This window comes from Gopherus evgoodei, chromosome 7, assembly GCF_007399415.2.
Source record: "Gopherus evgoodei ecotype Sinaloan lineage chromosome 7, rGopEvg1_v1.p, whole genome shotgun sequence".
In the NCBI taxonomy this organism is placed as follows: Eukaryota; Metazoa; Chordata; order Testudines; family Testudinidae; genus Gopherus; species Gopherus evgoodei.
In genome coordinates, this window is record NC_044328.1 from 13,748,222 (window position 1) to 13,767,739 (window position 19,518).

A 19,518-nucleotide genomic window follows, 5' to 3' on the forward strand; every position below is an offset into this window, starting at 1 on the left:
CAACACACCCACAACCCATTTCACATAGGATCTGAACTTGGTTTTGTCAGACTTAATGGATCGTCCTTTTGAACCTTTGTCAACATCATCTTTGCTGCTTCTGTCAGTTTTTGGTAGCAATTACTTCTGCTAGGAGAGTGTCTGAACTTCAGGTACTTCTAGCTGACCCATGTTTCACAGTCTTTCACAAAGAAAAGGTCTCTCTTGAGTCACACCATGAGTTTATTTTCTGCATTCCACTTCAATCAAACCATGCCTCTTCCAATGCTTTTTCTGAACCTCACTCCAACTCAGAGGAAAGCTTTATACCTTGGATATCCAAATGGCTGTATCCTGTTATCTAGACTTCATTTTTTAGGTCATCTCCTAGACTTATGTGGCCTATGCTGAGGGGATTAAAGGGCAACCTGGAACAGCTCAGCATATATCCCACTGGATTTCTGACTATATTAAAGTTCTGTTACGATTTAGCTAAGGTAAAATCAAAACAGAGATTGGTTAATGTTTTTGTAAAACAGATTATATTGCAGTATGTTTTACATACATTTTGATTTTCATGTAAATCTCATACCCACCTTTTCAGTATGGTAAATGCTGTGCTCACAGCTAAGTATAAACATTTTTAAAAAATGTGTGATTAGTCTGCTAATTATGACAGTGCAGAAATGTCCAAAATGCCACATACTTGCTACTTCATTGCCAGAAAAACCCAAAAAGCAAACCAATGAGCCCCCAAATTAACAACTCCAGTTGGTTTCCCACAAGAGAATGGTGGGTTTAGAAATATCAAAACTATCTATTATTGTAACACTACAAGTGAAATAGTTAAGATGAGTAAAATAAAAACAATATATTGGAGAACAAACTATTCTTCAAATATATTTTGTATTGAAAATCTAGTAAAATGTACATTAAACATACTTATTTTCCTTAAAAATATGTAGTGTTTATCTTTGTACCATATTCCAAATGGTTGTTCTTTTAAAACCATGGTAATTTACTACAGTCAAACCCCAGAGTTACGAACTGACCGATGAACCACACACCTCATTTGAAACCCAAAGTTTGCAATGAGGCAGCAGCAGAGACCAAATAAATAAAAAAATAAATAAAAAGAAGCAGCAGCAGCAAATATAGTACAGTACTGTGTTAAATGTAAACTACTAAAAAAAAGGAAAACTTTAAAAAAGATTTGACAAGGTAAGGAAACTTTTTCTGTACTTGTTTCATTTAAATTAAGATGGGTAAAAGCATCATTTTTCTTCTGCATAGTAAAGTTTCAAAACTGTATTAAGTCAATGTTCAGTTGTAAACTTTTGAAAGAGCTATCATAAAATTTTGTTACAAACATTTCAGAGTTACGAACAACCTCCACTCAGTATACAGTATTGATAGTTTATGAAATTAAGAGAGAATTGATTCTTATCAGTTACAGAATGGTCCTGTTAGGTTTTATTTTTACTTGTTTTACTGCTGTTATTTTGCATAATGACCTACTATTTTTGTAAGGAGGTCACGCCTAAAAGTATACTTTACTCACTTTGTTAAATTAATGAACAAGGGATAGAATAAAAGGCTATTAACATGTTTATTTGATCCATGTTGTGTTCTAGTATCAGTCTATAGTTTACAAATCAAGGACTGTTCGTTTCTTTGACAGGTCAGGGTCTTATGAAACTTCAACTAATATGTGTTTAAAGAACAGGTGTTTTAAAGGGGGTAAATAACATTAACCTAATATGGTTGATTTCCTATTAAGTAAATTGCATCTTAGATTGTTTGCAATGAAAAAATGCCAGATATTGTCCCAAGCAGCTGTTAAAAATGTGTGAATTAAGAAATGTGACACACTCTCTTTCATCTTGCCATTTGTTTTGTCTCTCATTTGTACTACAGCTGCTGCAGATGACAGATGTTACAAATATGCAGACTGTGCCAGTTGTACCGCTAATACAAATGGTTGCCAGTGGTGTGATGACAAGAAGTGCATTTCAGCAAACAGTAACTGCAGTATGGTGAGTATTTGAGTCTATGGATATATAGTTAACATTGCTTCTGTATAAACATTAGTTTACCATTTAACAGCATTGAATAAAATGTTATATTATAAATAAAATATTTGAAAATATGGAAAAACCACTTCTTCATACATAGTAAAGAGAGTTAATGCAAAAGAAAAACAGCTGAAAATTTAAACTTTCTGTTACCTTATTTTTGACTTCTCCCAATCCTTCAACTAAGGAACTTTCTAAGTTATCCTACACCCTACCAGGTAATTTAAGTTCTTAGTCTGCTAACATATAAAAAAGCGAACATATGGCAGCATTGGCTGGGATTTTTAAAGGAATCTATGGGAGATAGGCATCCAAGGACAGGGTAGGCCCATTATTCTCAAATGAGTGGGGAAAGACAATAACAGAAAATGTGGAAATGGCGGAAGTGCTAAGTGACTTTTTTGTTTCAGTTTTCACCAAAAAGTTTAGCAAAGATTGGACATCTAACATAGGATTAAAATTCAAAATGATTTGGACAAACTGGAGAAATGTTCTGGAGTAAATAGGATGTAATTCAGTAAGGACAAATGGAGAGTACCCTACTTAGAAAGGAATAATCTGCTGCACACATACAAAATGGGAAATGACTGCCCAAAGAGTACTGTGGAAAAGTATCTGGGGGTCATAGTGGATCACAAGCTAAATATGAATCAACACTGTTGCCAAAAAAGCAAACATCATTCTGGGATGTCTTAGCAGGGGTGTTGTAAGCAAGACAGAAGTAGTAATAATTCCACTCTACTCCACACTGATTGGACCTCAATGGGAGTATTGTGTCCAGTTCTGGGTGCCACATTTCAGGAAAGATGTGGACAAATTGGAGAAAGTCCAGAGAAAAGCAACAAAAATTATTAAAGGTCTAGAAAATATGACCTATGAGGGAAGATTGGAGAAAAAAAGTGGGGGTTTGTTTAGTTTGGAGAAGAGAAGACTGAGAGGGCACATGGTAACAGTTTTCAAGTACATAAAAATGTTGTTACAAGGAAGAGGGAGAAAAATTGGTTTTAGTTAACCTCTGAGGGCTGGACAAGAAGCAATGGGCTTAAATTGCAGTGAGGGCGGTTTAGGTTGGACATTGGGAAAAACTTCTGTCGGGGTAGATAAGCATTGGAACAAATTGCCTAGGGAGGTTGTGGAATGTCCATCTTTGGAGATTAAGTGCAAGTTAGACAAACACCTACTAGGGATGGTCTAGATAATACTTTGGCCTGCCATTAGTACAGGGGACTGGATTAGATGACCTCTCGAGGTCCCTTCCAGTCCTACAATTCTATGATTTAACTCCTCTTGAATTTCAATGAGAGATAGGTCCTTAAGTCCCCAGGCTTCACTGAAATCTCAACAGGTATTGTCAGATCAACAGCATCATCCACGAGGCTTAGTACTCATTACTTATTCTTTACAATGGAAACCCTACACAATCATGTTACACGACAATATAACATGGAGCTGTTTACAAAATTGAGAAGTTTTGACAGTTCCCACTAGAATAATGACTCAGAAAATAATAGTTATAATATTTAGAACTTTCATAGTGCTTTCAATGGATCGCAAAGTGTTTTTCAAAGGTGGTAAGTATGATTACTACCATTTTACAGATGGGGAAACTGAGGCAATGAAGTTATGTGAGTTGCCTACGGTCATGTAGTGAGTCAGTGACAATTCTTGAAACAGAACTCATGTCTCCTGATTCTCAGTCTGGTGCCCTAACTGAATCTATTAATCTATCTAATTTCTTACATGGCACCCATATGAAGCATCAGACGTACTGCAAGGTTACCGCTAAAACAGATGTAAAATTCCATAAACTCACCACACTGTAGCATTTTACTGACCATCAAAGAATTAGCCCATAGGAATAAAGAGCAATAGTATTTGAAATTGCAACATATTGTGGAATCTACAATATATAGGGATCACCCTCACCAGCATTTCGGGAAGGTTACTGATGAACATGTTGATGAATATTAATATCTAATATAAATTTACAATGGTCTCCTGAGTGCTGTTATTTTCATGAGCTCTTATTTCTTATGCTTCTTTCCTTCCTTGACTGCACATTTCCTGTAAAATAGAAATACTGAAACGGGAAAAAAGAGAAAACATTGACTCATGCTGTGTTTTGAATTTCACTGCAGCTGGAGTCTCCATCTACCTGTTACTTCACTGCACAAACACCAGTGACAGCAAAATGCAAGCTAGGTTATTAGTAAATTTTGAGCAGGTTTTAAATGTGTGAATTATGATTGACTTACTCATGGTGTCAGTGTCATTCAGCAGTACTTGGATGATATGCCAGGCACTTAAATGCACAGCAGAACTCAGAGGACGTTTATTTAGTTTCCCTGAGATAAATTCACTTGCAATCTCAATAAAAGATTTTTCCTTAAAAACAAAACCAAAAATTACAAAAGCTCTCTTGGATGTTTAAAAGAATTGCTGTGAAAGAACATAGGAAAGCCTATTGGATTTCACAAGGATAGTTCTCAAAGGTCTGAAGGTATAAACAGCCTATGAGAAATGGAGACGGGGGCGAGAATAAAGCAAAAATATGTAGATTTGTTTAAGGCTTGCATGAAAAGATAGACAATAATGATGATGATGATAATAATTTGTACTTTTCATCTTTAGATTTCAAAGCACTTTACAAAAGTGGGTAGCATACCCATATTCTGTAAATTGGGAGACTAAGAAACCAAGAAGTTGAGTTTCCCAAGGTCACACAGCAACTCAGTGGCAGAACTGTGAATTAAAGCTAAACCTCCACAATGCTAGCTTGGTGTTTTAGCAAGTAGGCAGTGCTACCTCCAGTGGTAGCCAATAGTAACTTTCAGGTCATTTATCTGGCACTACCTGAGCTCACAAAGGCCCTCTCCATTGGTACTGTGCAACTGTTTGGCATGGTAGAGCTAAATCTTTTCTGGATCTTACTCTGTACTGTACAATCCATTATGAGTTCCTGTTTCAAGGTCAGAGTTTTGATTTTTTTTTCTCTGAGGCACAATGTAGTGTAAGAAATTGACTCTACCAATTCATACCATCTAAAACCCAGGTCAGTTTGTTGTCAATAAAGCAGAATTTTATTGAAAAGAGAGAAAATCACAATATAAAAAGTAAATATTGTTCAGTTTTAGGCTTCTATTGCTAAAATATAGATATTGGGATGATAAACTGGACTTTCAAATACTGATCCTACTGGGTTTTGTGGCTCAGAGATTGTTCAGTGTCACAGAAAAGCAGTTTCACAAACCCTAGGGTGGACTTTTTGTTAGCAAACTTCACTTCTTGTTTATTGAAAATAAGTTTTTATTTCTCTCCATTGCTCACCTTCACCATATATCTAAGTACTCCATATATTTTAGGATCAGAATGAGTTTATTAAAAAAAATCAGTCTTGCTTTGAGATACAACTAACTGACCCAAATAGCTGGTCAAGAAAAACAAATACAACTAATTCCATAAGACTTCTTATTTACAAATAGACAGTTTGGTACCTCCTAGTATCAGCCATTTTAGAGTAATCACTGAATTGTTTCTACACAAGAAAATATGGGTAAGTATTGAGACTTAGGAAGAAATGAAGGTTTTTTTCATTTGTAGTGTTGATAAAAAGAAGAGGAATGGTTAAAAAAAACAACAAAAGCCTTTGAACTATACTAATCAGCAGGTCCAGAGTATATATGTGTCTGTATCTTAAGAGAATTAGTTAACAAACACACTGAACCACTATCAATTATTTTTGATAAGTCATTGACAACAGGGAAGGCAGTGGGTAATTGGAATAAAAAAGCAAATTTGATCTCAATAGTGTAAAATGGGGGAAAAAACAATCTTTGTAGTTACTGTCTGGTAAATTCTGGTTTTGGCTTCTATTAAAATAATGGAACCAAATATTAAAAGAAATTATCTGTGAGCGGAAAGGAAGAGAACCATGAAAAGTAATGATGATTACTTCATAAAGTAATTCACTTTATTTGAATGATTTATAAAGTTAAGGGCTGAAATGTGATACTACAGTAATATCTCTGGGGCCAAACTGTGCATGATACCTTGGTGGATAGGATGTAAGATGCCGCCCCCCATTTCCTGGTATCCTTCTACATCAACTTGGGGCACATTGTGTCTTTTTACTCAGGCTATGTCTTCACTGCATGCTAACCGTGGGTGTGCAATTGCAGGTTAGTCAATGAACAGTTGCCTAACCCACTACTGTGCAAGTACATTGTTGATATCAGCATGCTGCTGTCACGCCCCATGTCTGCAAGGGCGCTATATGTAACCATAAGTAGCAGTAAAGCTATCTGGACATGGATCCCATAATTCATAGTGTCAAAGCTTACTGTGCCACTCTATATTTACAGTCACAGAGTGCCCTGGGGAGACTTGTCTGCCCACTCAGGGAGCTGTGGAAGGAAATGGTGTAGGACTGGAAAATTCATTTCCTGGCAGAACACAGGCTGGTGTGATGTGCTGTTATGGGCTGAAAATATGGATTCTGCTCACACTAATAAACGTAGCTGACAGATGCTGGTTTTTATTGGGGGCAATGTTTTGTCGGCGTGCCTCTGCAGGAACTGCTGTCAAGAAACCATGGTGGGTGTTTCAGAGGTGACCTCCATCCTGAAGAAGACAGAGGCAGTGGTTTGTATTTACAATCAGAAGCACAACAGCAACAACAGAATGGGACCATGTGGATATGGAGGCATGGACTGAGCTGATGCTATTTTTCATGATAGTCCGCCCCGCCCCCCACACCCCTCCTGTATGCAGACTGGATCAGGACCACAAGCACAGAGTGGTGGGTCTTCACTATGGTGGAAACATAGGATGACCCGCCATGGGCCCAGAATTTTCACATGAGAGAACCACATTCCTGGAGCTTCTGAGGAATGTGACCCAGACTTTTAGTGATAGACCACCCAGATAAGAGAGGCAATAATGGTCCAGAAGTGTATTGCTATCACCTTGTGGAAGTTGTCATTTCGAGTTGGCAAATCAATGGCTGGCACAGCATTCAAGGAGGATTACTAGGCAATTAATGCTGTGCTCGCTCTAGAGGTTGTGAAAATTGAAATATCTCTGAAATAATTGCTGGTTTGAACTCATGGAGTTCCTGAGCTGTTTTGGTGCTATTGATACCAGCCACATACATATCCTGTGCTTGCCATCTGAAGCAAGCAAGGACATTACTATTCCATTCTTATGCAGGCACTTGTGAATTACTGTAGCATATTCATGGAAACCTACACTGGATGCACAGGTAGGGTGCATGATTCTAGGGTGTTCCAGAGGTCTGGCCTGTTTCAACATGTACAAGCTTATAAATCGTTCCCCTGTAATAGCACAGTCATCAGTAGGGTGTCTGTACCAACTGTGATTTTAGGTGACCCAGCTTCTCCTCTGCTCCCCTGATATATGAAGGTTTATCAGTACCTGCACCAACCAGCCAAGAGGTAGCTTAAATACATGTTGAGCAGGTGCAGGATGATGGTGGAATGTGCTTTTGGCCAGCTGAAAGCAACATGGCACCATTAAAACTCATTTGGACGGTAGTGTGTTTAATGCCATACATGTGATTGGGTATGTTGTATGCTTCATAATATATGTAAGTATAACCGGGAATACTTTGGGATGGAATGGGTTGCTGATAATAATTCTTTGGGGTCTGTTTACAGACAACCACAAATGCACTTACTAATGGGGTAGGTTCTGTTACAGAAAAGTCTGTAAGTGATGACTTGTGCAGTTGCATTCTTGAGCTACATATTAATACACCGAGGCTGATTAATGAGATTATACGGCACATTATGCTCTTGTCTTGTATTGAAATGTAGTGTTTATACATGAATTAAAAAAAATCCTTTTCTTTTTCATTTATTGAAGTTGATTGATAAAAATGTGGGAAGACCAGCTATGCTAACATGATTACAAATGTATATAAATATAAGACAACATAAAACCTTGTCATAGATAAGGAAACTGCACTTCATTGGGGTATCTGTTCTCTTTCCCTCCATTGGAGCAGGTGTAGAGAGCTACCCGCCCTGCTCACGCCATTCCCCATCCCTCTGTCGCTCACTCTCCCCCACCCTTACTCACTTTCACCAGGTTGGGGCAGGGGTTGGGGTATGGGCTCTGGGCTGGGGTCGAGATGTTCGGAGTGTGGGAGAGGGTGCGAGGTGAGGGAGTTTGGGTGCAAGATTAGGCTCCAGGCTAGGGCAGAGTGTTGGTGCAGGAGGAAGTATGAGGTGCTGGTTCTGGAAGGGGGCTCAGGGTGGGGGAAGGGGATTGGGGTGCAGGGGGGGGTATGGGGTGCTGGCCCCAGGAGGGGGCTCAGGGCTGGAGTTGGGATGTGGGCTCCCGTTGGGGGGTGCTTACCTCAGGCGGCGATGTAGTGGGACTAAGGCAGGCTCCCTGCCTGCCCTGGCCCCATGCTGCTTCCGGAAGCGACCAGCACATCCCTGTGGCCCCTGGGCAGGGGACACATGGCTCTGCGTGCTGCCTCTCTCTGCAAGCACCACCCCCATAACTCCCATTGGCCAGGAATGGAGCTGCAGACTGGAGCAGTGCACGGAGACCCTCTGCCTCCCTCCAGGGGCTGCGCTGCCTCAAGGATGTGCTGGCCACTTCCAGGAGTAGTGCAGGGCCAGGGTAGGCAGGGAGCCAAATGTCTCTTTTACCTGTAAAGGGTTAACAAACTGTGAACTTGCAACACCTGACCAGAGGACCAATCAGGAGACAAGATACTTTCAAATCTCGGTGGAGGGAAGCCTTTGCTTGTGTTTTTTGGGTTTTGCTTTGTTCTCTCTGAGTCCTGAAAAGGGACCAGACGTGTAACCAGATTTCTTGCCAATCTCCCTGCTACAGTCTCTTATATATTCAAAATAGTGAGTATTAAGTAGAAAAGGCGGTTACAGTCTTTTGATTGTTTTCTGTATTTGCAAATGTGTATTTTGCTGGAAGTATTTTAAATTGTATTTTTGCTGGGGGGAGGCTTCTCTCTAGTTTCTACAAGCTGAAAGACCCTGTAACTTTTACCATCTAAATTACAGAGACAACTTTTACTTTTTTTCTTTCTTTTTATTAAAAGCTTTGCTTTTTAAGACCTGTTTGATTTTTTCCCCTTGTTGAGGCTCAAGGGCATTGAGTCTGTACTCACCAGGGAATTGGTGGGAGAAGGGAAGGAGGAGTGGGGGAGGAAAGGTGAATTTCCTCTGTGTTTTAGATTCACGGAGCTTGAATCTGTCTATCTCTCCAGGATAGCCCAGGGAGGGAAAGCCTGGGAGGGGGAGAGAAGGGGGAGAAAAAACCTGATTTCTCTGTGTTATGATTCAAGGAGTTTGAATCACGGTGATCTCCTAGTGTACCCAGGTCAGGAAAGATCTGGGGGAAGAAAGGAGGGGAAATGGTTTATTCCCCTTTGTTGTGAGACTCAAGGAATTTGGGTCTTGGGGTCCCCAGGGAAGGTTTTTGGGGGGACCAGTGTGCCCCAAAACACTATATTTTTGGGTGGTGGCAGCTTATCAGATCTAAGCTGGTAATTAAGCTTAGAGGAATTCATGCTGGTACCCCATCTTTTGGACTCTAAGGTTCAGATTGGGGAATTATACCATGACAGCACCGCCGGACTTTTAGTGTCTGGAGATCACAATCGACTGAAAGTTTCCAAGATTGACCAGTCGATCGAGAACCACTGGTTGGTGACCACTGATCTAGTCTGACCTCCTACATAAAACAGACCATAGGATAGCCCCAAAATAGTTCCTATAGCACAGGAGTGGGCAAACTTTTTAGCCTGAGGTCCTTATCAGGTTTTGTAAATTGTATGGAGGGCCGGTTAGGGGAGGGGCTCGTGGCCTGACCCCCACCTCCTATCTGCCCCCCCCCGGGACTTCTGCCCCATTCAACTTCCCTGTTCCCTGACGGGCGCTCTGAGATCCCATCGCATCCACCCAGCCATGCTCCCTGTCCCCCATCCATCCTCTCCTCTCAGTCTTGATGCCCCCCCAGTACCCTGGCCCCATCCAACCACCCCTTCTCCTTATCCCCTGGCTGCCCCCAGAACCCCTGCCTCTGATTGGCCCCCCCGGGACCACTGCCCCCATTCAACCCCATTTCCCCCCAACAACAATCCACACTCCCACCCCTTTACCACCACCCCGAACTCCCCTGCCCTCTATGCAAGTCTCCCTGCTCCCTGCACCTTACCGTGCTGGAGCCGGGCCACACCGCTGCCGCCATCACACAGCACAAAGACTGGGTCAGGCCGGGCTCTGCAGCTGCACTGTCCCAGGAGCTCACAACCTCACCGCCCAGAGCATTGTGCCAGCGGTGGGGCAAGATGAGGCTGCGGGGGAGAGGGGACAGCAGGGGAGGGGCTGGGGTCTAGTCTTCTGGTCCAGGAGCTCGGGGGCTGGGCAGGACGGTCCCATGGGCCAGATGTGGCCCGCAGGCCATAGTTTGCCCACCTCTGCTGTAGCATATATTTTAGAAAAAAGTCCAGTCTTGATTTAAAAGTTGTCAGTGATGGAGAATTCACCATGACCCTTGGTAAATTGTTAATTACTCTTACCATTAAAAATTTGTCTTATTTCTAGTCTGAATTTGTTTAGCTTCAACTTCTAGCCATTGGATTTTGTTATACCTTTCTCTGCTAGGTTGAAGGCCCCATCATTAAATATTTGTTCTCCATGTGGATACTTATAGACTGTAGTCAAGTCCCCTTAACCTTCTATTTGTTAAGATAAGTAGATTGAGCTCCTTTAATTTATTACTATAAGGCGTGTTTTCTAATTCTGTAATCATTCTTGTGGCTCTTCTCTGAGCTCTCTTCAGTTTATCAACATCCTTCTTGAATTCTGAGCATCAGAACTGGACACAGTATTCCGGCAGCAGTCCACACCAGTGTCAAACAAACAGGTAAAATAACCTCTGCTCATACTTGAGAGTCCCCCGCTTTATTCATTCAAAGGTCACATAAACAATCTTGGCCACAGCATCACATTGGGAACTCAAGTTCATCTGATTATCCACCACTTCCCCCAACTCTTTTTGAGATTCACTCCTTCCCAGGAAAGAGTGTCCCCCTCCTGTAAGTGTGGCCTTCATTCTTAGTTCCCCGATTTATATACATATATTTAGCTGTATTAAAATACATTTGGTTTGCTTGCACCCACTATATCAAGCAATTTAGACCACTCTAAATCAGTGACTTGTCCTCTTCATTCTTTATCACTCCCCGAATTTTTTGTCATCTGTAAACTTTATCAGTGATGATTTTATATTTTTCTTCCAAGTCTTTTATAGGGCCAAGAACTGATCCCAGCGGGACCCCACAGGAAAGAAACTCACTTGATGTTTTACATGGTCGTCCTGGTGAATGTCATTGGCACAAATGGTGTCTACTTCTGGTACGAAGCCACCTCTGCACCATCTCCACAGACGTCTCATGGCACAGGGAGTCAGGTTGAGTCAGGGATAGGAGGATAAGTGGCTGGGACATTCCTTAAAGGCTGAGCTAACAGACTTCAGTAGAGCACAAAATAAATTAAAATGCTCTTGGATTTGAGCACCCTCAAGTGGACTGAAGATTAATGGAGACCATGAAGAAAGGGTGATGATAAACATCAGTATATCAATTTGAGGGACAGGGATAACTAGTGCTTGCTTTAGTGGTAAGTGTAACCCTTGCTTGAAATAACACCTTAACTGTGATCTGAAGGAAAAGAGAATCATCCACCTAGTTAAACATCAAGGATGGGGAAATATTGTTTATTTGAGATGGCTCAAGGAAATATAAATAGATTTAGAATTGTCAGTCTGAGGAAAGGGAAATTTAGCTGAAATAATCTCAAATAGTGAGATTTATTAGACTGAAGAATACTGTAGTCACCCAAGGGAAATGGTGGAAGTCCTATTGCTTTGAATAATTTAGAAATATACTGGATAAATCTGTCGAAGAATATATTATTCTCCAGAACAATCCTTCAGTAAAAGGAGAATGAACCAGGTGATTTCATAGGCCTTTTCCATGGCTAATTTCTGAAATTCTGAGATAAAACAGAATTAGGGCCCTGATCTTGCAATGGATGACACACGTGGGTACAGAAATATCAATAGCAGGATTGGAACCTAAGAATGAAACTAAATCAGACATAAGTGAGGAAATGAAAATGTCAGTTTATTTATACCCTTGTGCATAAATATTACACATGTCCCACAGCAGTGTGTGAACTTGAGTAACAGATGTGCTGTCATAAATCTGAATGTCATTGGTTTTGTTAGCTCAGATTATAATTTACTAGGTTTATATGAATTACCTATTGGATGTACATTTACACTGAGCTAATGAGATTTTCAAGGAAGCAATGTGTAACTTGGATTTAAGGGAAATAAGGGTTCGGAATAATGGAATGCAATATAGAGTACATTATAATAAAATAGTCACTAGAGTTTGAATTTCCTCTTAAAGATTCTTAAATAGCCTTGGGTTATCTGTGTTCAGTAGACTATACTATTAAATAATAATGGTACAAATACCCTAGATTCTTCAGAAAACTCTGTGTAACATGGAATGTTACTATGAGAAGAATTAATTTTCTAAAACAGCCTGAATGCTTTGGGATTTTGACATTGTGATGATGTGTTAACAAGGAATATGGAGCAGGGGAGGGGAGGCACTGTATGAGAACAGATGGTGCTTACTTGTAATTTAAAATTCATTGTAATGCGTCTCTCAGGCAGTTTTGTCAATATATATGGTGATTAAGCCAAACCAAATGCAGCCAAACTAAAGATTCTGTGGAATTTCTGTGTGCATACTGTACATGTAGACATTGTCACTTTGCAGCATTTGTTTTAACAGTGTATCATGCAGCTACATAGGCTTCAAGAACAACTTATCTGGCTCTCTCATGTTTGTTTTACAGTAGCCTCTGCTGTAGATCTGAAAAATAACAGGTACCTTTTATAGTCTATTTACTAATGGGCATCTGGTCCAGTACGAGCACCAAACAAACCCCTAAAACATAGTTGTTCCCTCCAATATTAATGAAGCTGATTCTGTATATAATTGAAATTTCATTGAAATTGCACTGCTTTAGTACCTAGCAATTTACAAGTGGATTGTTTTCCTTAATGATGAGCAGGCGGTTGATACACTAATAGCACCAATGCTGCACTAACCTGCTGCATTATCTTAGTGTTGCATCTCCCATTTAACATGTTTTTGTTGTATACCAGTACATCATTAAAGATTCAAAAAACTCACCTTAATCATATAAATGTGCTGCATATGTCTTATCTATATTACTATTCAGTATCTATGTGGGGCTTCTTGGAGGGTTAGTCAGGAGACATAGGTTGCAATGTGTTCTGTGTACAGATGACACCCAGCTCTGTCTTCAACACATCTTACCCAACTAGAGCAATAAAATTAATTAGCTGGTGCCTAGAATGAGCTTGAAAACTAGCTGGCAGTGACTCAGTCCAGATAAGACTGAGATGATGTTGGGCTGAGAGAAGCAGCCAGAAGAATTGGGGGGAATTTATATCAGCACCCCTTGTTGGGGGAATGTGACTGCCATTTGTGAAACAGGTGTGCATTTTGGAGGTGCTGTCATATATCCTGAGCTGCTCCTGGATGTCCAGGTAGCAGCTGTGGCAAACAGTGATATTTTTTCCCCATCTGAGTCTGACAAGACAAATGTGATCTTTTCCCCTCAATATAAACCTTCCCACAATTATCCGTGCCTTTGTCACCTTGAAATTAGCCTGCTGTAATGTGGGCCTACATTTGGGGGGCATTCAGAAGCCCAAGATAGTGTAGAATACCACAGTTTGATTATTAAGTAGAATTGCACATTGACAACACATTAAACTAGTGCTGCATTGTCAACATTTGTATTCAGTATGTTCATTTTAACCGATAAGGCGCTAAATGATTTGACATCTGGTTACGTACAGTTGAGGTCAGCAGAAATGCTTGAGCCAGAGCTCCTTCAATGTGTATGAGAAGTTCTTGGCTCTGTGCAGTGTCCTTGGGTTTTAGAACTTGCTCTCCTTCCTGGTCTTCCAGAACCCAGATTTATTAACCTCCTGATTATGTGGCAAAGCCTGTTTTTTCTTTTCTCCCTTCTCTGAGTCTATGGAGGAGAGGATATATTTATGGGCAGTCCTTTGCTTATACGATGATTTTAATTTATGGGATGGAGCCTCTAACTACATTTTAGAAATCTGAAGAAATAATATATGTAGCTGACACATTCAATATGTGTTACAGAAAGATACATATAAAATTGCTTTTTATCAAAAAACGACGTGTGACAAATGGCTAAACTTATACAAAATTTTTAGGTATCTACAAACCTGGAGTGTTTTGAAGGCCTTAGGGTAAGTTTGTAATTATGCTACCTGCTGTTGATGGATTATTTAGCTTAGACTTTTATCTGAATAAACCATCCCAAGGGATTGTCTTTCTATTTCAGTTAATGAGTTGAATTTCTTTGCTGCTTAATATATCTGTGACATCCCAGTAGCCTTTTAAGTTTACCTCTGGCTGTGAGACAGAAACTAAAAGGGGCCCTGTTATCATATTGGAGGTATTAGTTAAAAAGTAGCCCATAATACCAATGAAAATACCTTGTAATTTAACGTTTTTGATGGATTTTAAGAAGTGTATTAATAGTATAAAAGTTGTTTTTGCTGATGGTGGGGAAAATGAATTCCTAGTACAGGATCCTGGTGGCACACTGATTAAGGGTATGAGTAAAGGAAGAAAAATAACTAAATCCTGTTTTCCAAGTGTTTTTCTTTTTAGTATAAACTTTTTACCGTGTTATTAACCTTCTCTGGTTGTATTTGTGTGCTGTAATATTTGCCATCTAATATTACCACAATAGCACGTGTTCTTTTTCTTTCTCACCCTTGCCAACACACACTACATGTGGCTAAAGGGAGAATTTGGAGTCTGATTCTGATGTTGCTTTAGGCTGAAAGTAGGTTTGTGTCATTTGACATACTTGTGTAAGAAAGACAAGGTGGGTGAGGTAATATATTTTATTGGATCAAATTCTGTTGGAGAGAGAGAGAAACTTTTGAGCTACACAAAGCTCTTCTTCATGTCTGGTGAAGTACTCAGAGTGTCACAGCTAACTAAAGGTGGAACAGATTGTTAAGCATAAGTCTCTTACACACATTCTAAGAAACCATTCAATGTGAAGTGGACTGTTAATGCCTGTGAAGGTAAGCATAGTGATCTGTGAGTGGGTTTCTTGTCCATAGGTTCTATTGTTGAAGCTGATCATGGTGTTTGTGAAGTTAATGCTGGGGTGGGAATGTTCTACAGAGAGTTTGATGGGTGGGATGCTGGTTGAAGTTGTGGTGGAAATCTGAGAGGGAATTTAGGTCTTCGGTCCAAAGGATGAAAATATCGTCAACATATCACAGGTATATCATTGGTTTTGTGGTACATTTGTCTGGAAATTCTTCTTCACGTTGGCCAATGAAAAAGTTGGTATGTTGGGGAGCCATCCTAGTACTTATACTTGTTCCCATGGTTTGGAGAAAATGTTTGTTGTTGAATGTAAAATTATTATGGGTGAGGATGAAATGGATGAGTTTGATGTGTTTGGGATGGAGATCTGAGTGTTATCCATTATCTTGTAGAATATTTGAGGCAGGCAGCGTCGCGATGCCATCATTTTGAGAGATGTTTGCGCATAGTGAAGTGACATACATGGTGGCAAGGATGGTGTTCTGAGGGAGGTTGTTAGTGCTGTGGAGCTCTGGAGGAAGTTGGTTGTGTCCTGGAGGAAACTCCTTTTGTGCAAGGAGTGGTTGGAGGATGGTTTTTTATGAGTCCTGATATTTCTTCAGTGAGAGTGCTGTGGCTAAAAAATGTTTGGCCTGCCTGAGTTCTCTTGTTTCTGTATCTTGGGAAGTATGTAGAAGGTCCCTGGGGTGGGTTCCTGGGAGATGAATTAGTAAAGGTTCTCCTGGAGTTGTTTGAAAAAAGGTTTTGATCATATCCTTAAATTCCTGGGTGAACTGTGTTTTGGGGTATTCTCTGAATTCTTCATAATTGGTGATGATATAGGGTTGTCAGTTGGCCTCATTGACGTAGTTATCATGGTTGAGGGCTATGATGGCACCCTCTTTGTCTACTGGTTTGATTGCTACTGGTGGTTGGATTTCAGGGACTGTATAGCTGTCCTCCCAGTGGTAGAGAGATTGTGGTGGATCTGATATTTAGTATGGATTTCACAGTCAATTTTTTTCCTGAAGCAATCAACATAATGAGCCCATGGTGGGATGTCCAGGCAGATGATTCTTTTTTTCATATAACTGTTGGTGGGGATGTAGTAGTTGTGGGTAGTGTTACTTGTTCTTGGAACCAGCCAAGAAATAACCACAAACAGAGGGAGAACTAGAGCAGCACTGAGGGTTGATTTATTGCTTCCCTTATTTGCACAATTATACTCAGACACACAACACATTCGTGCTGGCAGGCTGCAGGCATGGATGTTAGTTTCTATTTCACAGATGGCTGAGGCTGGCCAGGCGTCAGCTGCCCAGAGATCGGCCGTGGGTTGTCAAGAGTCCCTGAAGTTCCTTCGGATCCGCAGGAGGGCTCTACTGCTTCTGGTCCAGTCCCAAGTTTAGTGTGCTGTTACATTTCCTTCTTGGTAACTGTCCTGGCCACCTTCACCAAGATAATACTATGGTTCCATAAAAGGCGATATTTGCTTCTTTGCTTTTCCATTGGCTGTCACTCACACTATCTCACTCATTCCTTACATTAATTGATTACATGTTCATAAGCATGAATACAATTGGTAATATAGAGCAATACAACTTTAAGCAAGAATGTAACATCATTGGGGAGCTTCCGCTGCTTGTGGCTTTGTAACAGCATAACAGGAAACTGTGCGGACTGCACTTGAAAGAGCAAATGCGGAGGGCGCATCTGGTTTCTAGTTCTCCATGTGTTAGTATGGTATCAGGTTCTGTGGTGGGGCAGAAGGTCAGTCCATTGGAGATAACACTGTTACAGTTAGAAGTAGACTTAATAAATTGATGTTGAGATGTTGTATGGTGGCCGTGTGGTGGGTTTTGGAGCCATGGTTTCTCCCAGAGGTGGTATTCTGTGGGTTGTGGAGTTTTTGTAGTTGTAACCCACTAGCCCTCCTTTTTTGTTGTGTGACTGCAGAGGTGTTAATGGGCCACCTCACCTTGAATGATCTCATAGAACATGTTAACTATTTATGCAGAACAAACTGTGACACTCTTGAGTTCCTTCCCTAGACCTGAAGAAGAGCTCTGTGCAGCTCTAAAGCGTGTCTCTTTCACCAGCAGAAGCTGGTCCAATAAAAGATATTCCATCACATCTCCCTAATATCCTTGGACCAATGTGGCTACAACACTGCACACATGCTTGTGTAATTAATTTGTAGCCAAGTAAATATGAACCAAATGCAAATACTGGTGGCACTGTCAGCTTCTGCTAATGCTAATGGTGCTGCTATACACACTGTGGATGATTTTAAAGTAATTTTCAAACATTAAATAGTCTTCAAAACATTCTCAGGAGGAAATGTGTATAATACTTACCTATCTTAGAAGCAGGTAAATTGAAAAACAGTGAAGCTAAATGTCTTCCCAACAGTTGCAGGGTGAGCTAATGGGGAGGGTCTGAATGGGTACATCTACACAGTGATAAATTCATGGCTGCCCTGGGCTTGTGGAGCTTGGGCTCTGGGGCTGAAAAATTTCTGTGTAGACATTCAGGCTGAGGCTGCACACTGGGCACTGGGACCCTGCAAGAGTGGAGGGACTCCAGCCTGAGCCTGAATGTTTATACAGCAATTTTTATCCCCAGAGCCCAAGCCCCATGAGCCAGAGTCAGCTGACCTGGGCCAGCTGCGACCGTGCCATGGGTCTTTTATCCTGTGTAGATGTACCCAGTGCCTACAATTCTCTTTCTGTAGAACTGGAGAATAAATTGCTTTATGACCTAGAGCAGTCATAAAGCTAGTACTGCAGGAAGCAAACCCAACTTCGTTTTTTTAAATTAGTTGTTGAGTGTGTGGTCTCTTTGTGGATGTAATTTTTTTTTTCATATTGTTGCACAGGCCTGTCTTTACATTTAAGTGAGCGTGGGGACTTTTGTTAATAATGGTACTATTACTTTGTTGTGAAAAGACAACAAATGCGTATGAGATATAGATTAGGAATTCTGTGCCAGTACTAATCTAGCGATGGAGTGGATTTGACAAATGCAGTACCTAGCTAAATTGGTTATGCTTTATTTTTAACTACTGCATACTCCTTGTATTATAAATGTGGAAAGATGCCCAGATCTGAAGAAGAGCTCTGTGTAAGCTTGACAGCTTGTCTTTCACCAACAGAAGTTGGTCTAGTAAAAGATATTACTTCACCAACCCTCTTTCTGGAATGTGGAAACAGTGAGTCTTAGCGTTAACTGTATTTGCCCATAGGCGCGGGAAATAGGTTGCAGGGTGTGCTGCAACATCCCCAGGTTTTGCACCCGGCTTCCCGGCTGCTGGCCCCGTGCCCCTGCGGCCCAGGGTCCCAACTGCCATCCCCACTGCTGCTTGGGGGCTCCACAGCTGGCCTGGGGTACTGTCAGCCACCAGCCCTCAGGGCTCCACTGCTAGTCCCAGGATCCTGCTCAGCTGCCGGCCCTGTGCCAGGGTCCTACCTGGCTGTGGCCCCAGGGTCCCGGTCGCCAGATCCGGGGTCCATGTGGCTGTCCCCATGCCTGAGGCTCTGCACCTCCCCCAGCTGTGGCGCCAGCCTCCACTGCCTTACCCCTGTCCGTATCCCTCCCTTCCGGAGCCACAGTCCCGCTCCCAGCTGCAGGTCTAGGGGGGCAGTGAGGGCCGCAGATGTGGGTAAGAAGGGTGCAGCTCAGCACTCCCACTCCAAAAACTGTTCCAGCACCACTGTATTTACCTCATTTCTGTCAAAATAATCTTTTGCCTAGTCACTGAGAAGGGTAAAGAAATTTGATGGTGAGTTTGGGGAGAGGAACAGAGAATGGTAGAGATGGTACCTAATGACATAAGTGTGCTGCTGGTTGGCAGAGAAAAAGTTGTGTGTGCAACCCTGATTTTGACGTGTGCTTAACTGTGCAGTCTTAACATTCTCTTAGTGTAGTTTTTTGTATAGCATGTGGTACAATTTGCAAGCAACACGGAGACTGGTTTCGTCTCGGGATATCAAACCTAATACTGATGCTCTGTTTGATGCAAAATGCTGCCAGCTAAGTGGCCAAAAATGAAATGACTGTCAAAAATAGCACATTTCAGTTTTAAAAAAGTTAATGTATTGACTTTTAATAGCATACTATATTACTCTTCCTTTTTTTCGTTTTTGTCTATACTTTTGTATCATTGTATGAAAGGTTTCAGTGATGCGGCCCTGAAAGCTCATGCTCCAAAAC

General features: G+C 41.1%; 1 protein-coding gene across 5 annotated transcripts in view; it reads left to right on the plus strand.

The window, feature by feature from the left end:
* The window catches only part of ATRNL1 (attractin like 1), a 1,022,247-nt gene that overhangs the window by 266,799 nt on the left and 735,930 nt on the right, over nt 1-19,518 (plus strand). For 4 of the 5 annotated variants that reach the window (XR_004001240.1, XM_030569367.1, XM_030569368.1 and 1 more), the window contains exon 13: nt 1,897-2,015. Coding sequence is in view for 4 of the 5 variants with exons in the window: in XM_030569367.1 (XP_030425227.1) it covers nt 1,897-2,015 (119 nt within the window). In the remaining variant the exon portion in view is untranslated. Of the gene's footprint in view, nt 1-1,896; nt 2,016-6,415; nt 6,504-19,518 lie in introns of those variants that run through there. The other variant, XM_030569370.1, reaches the window with a different exon arrangement.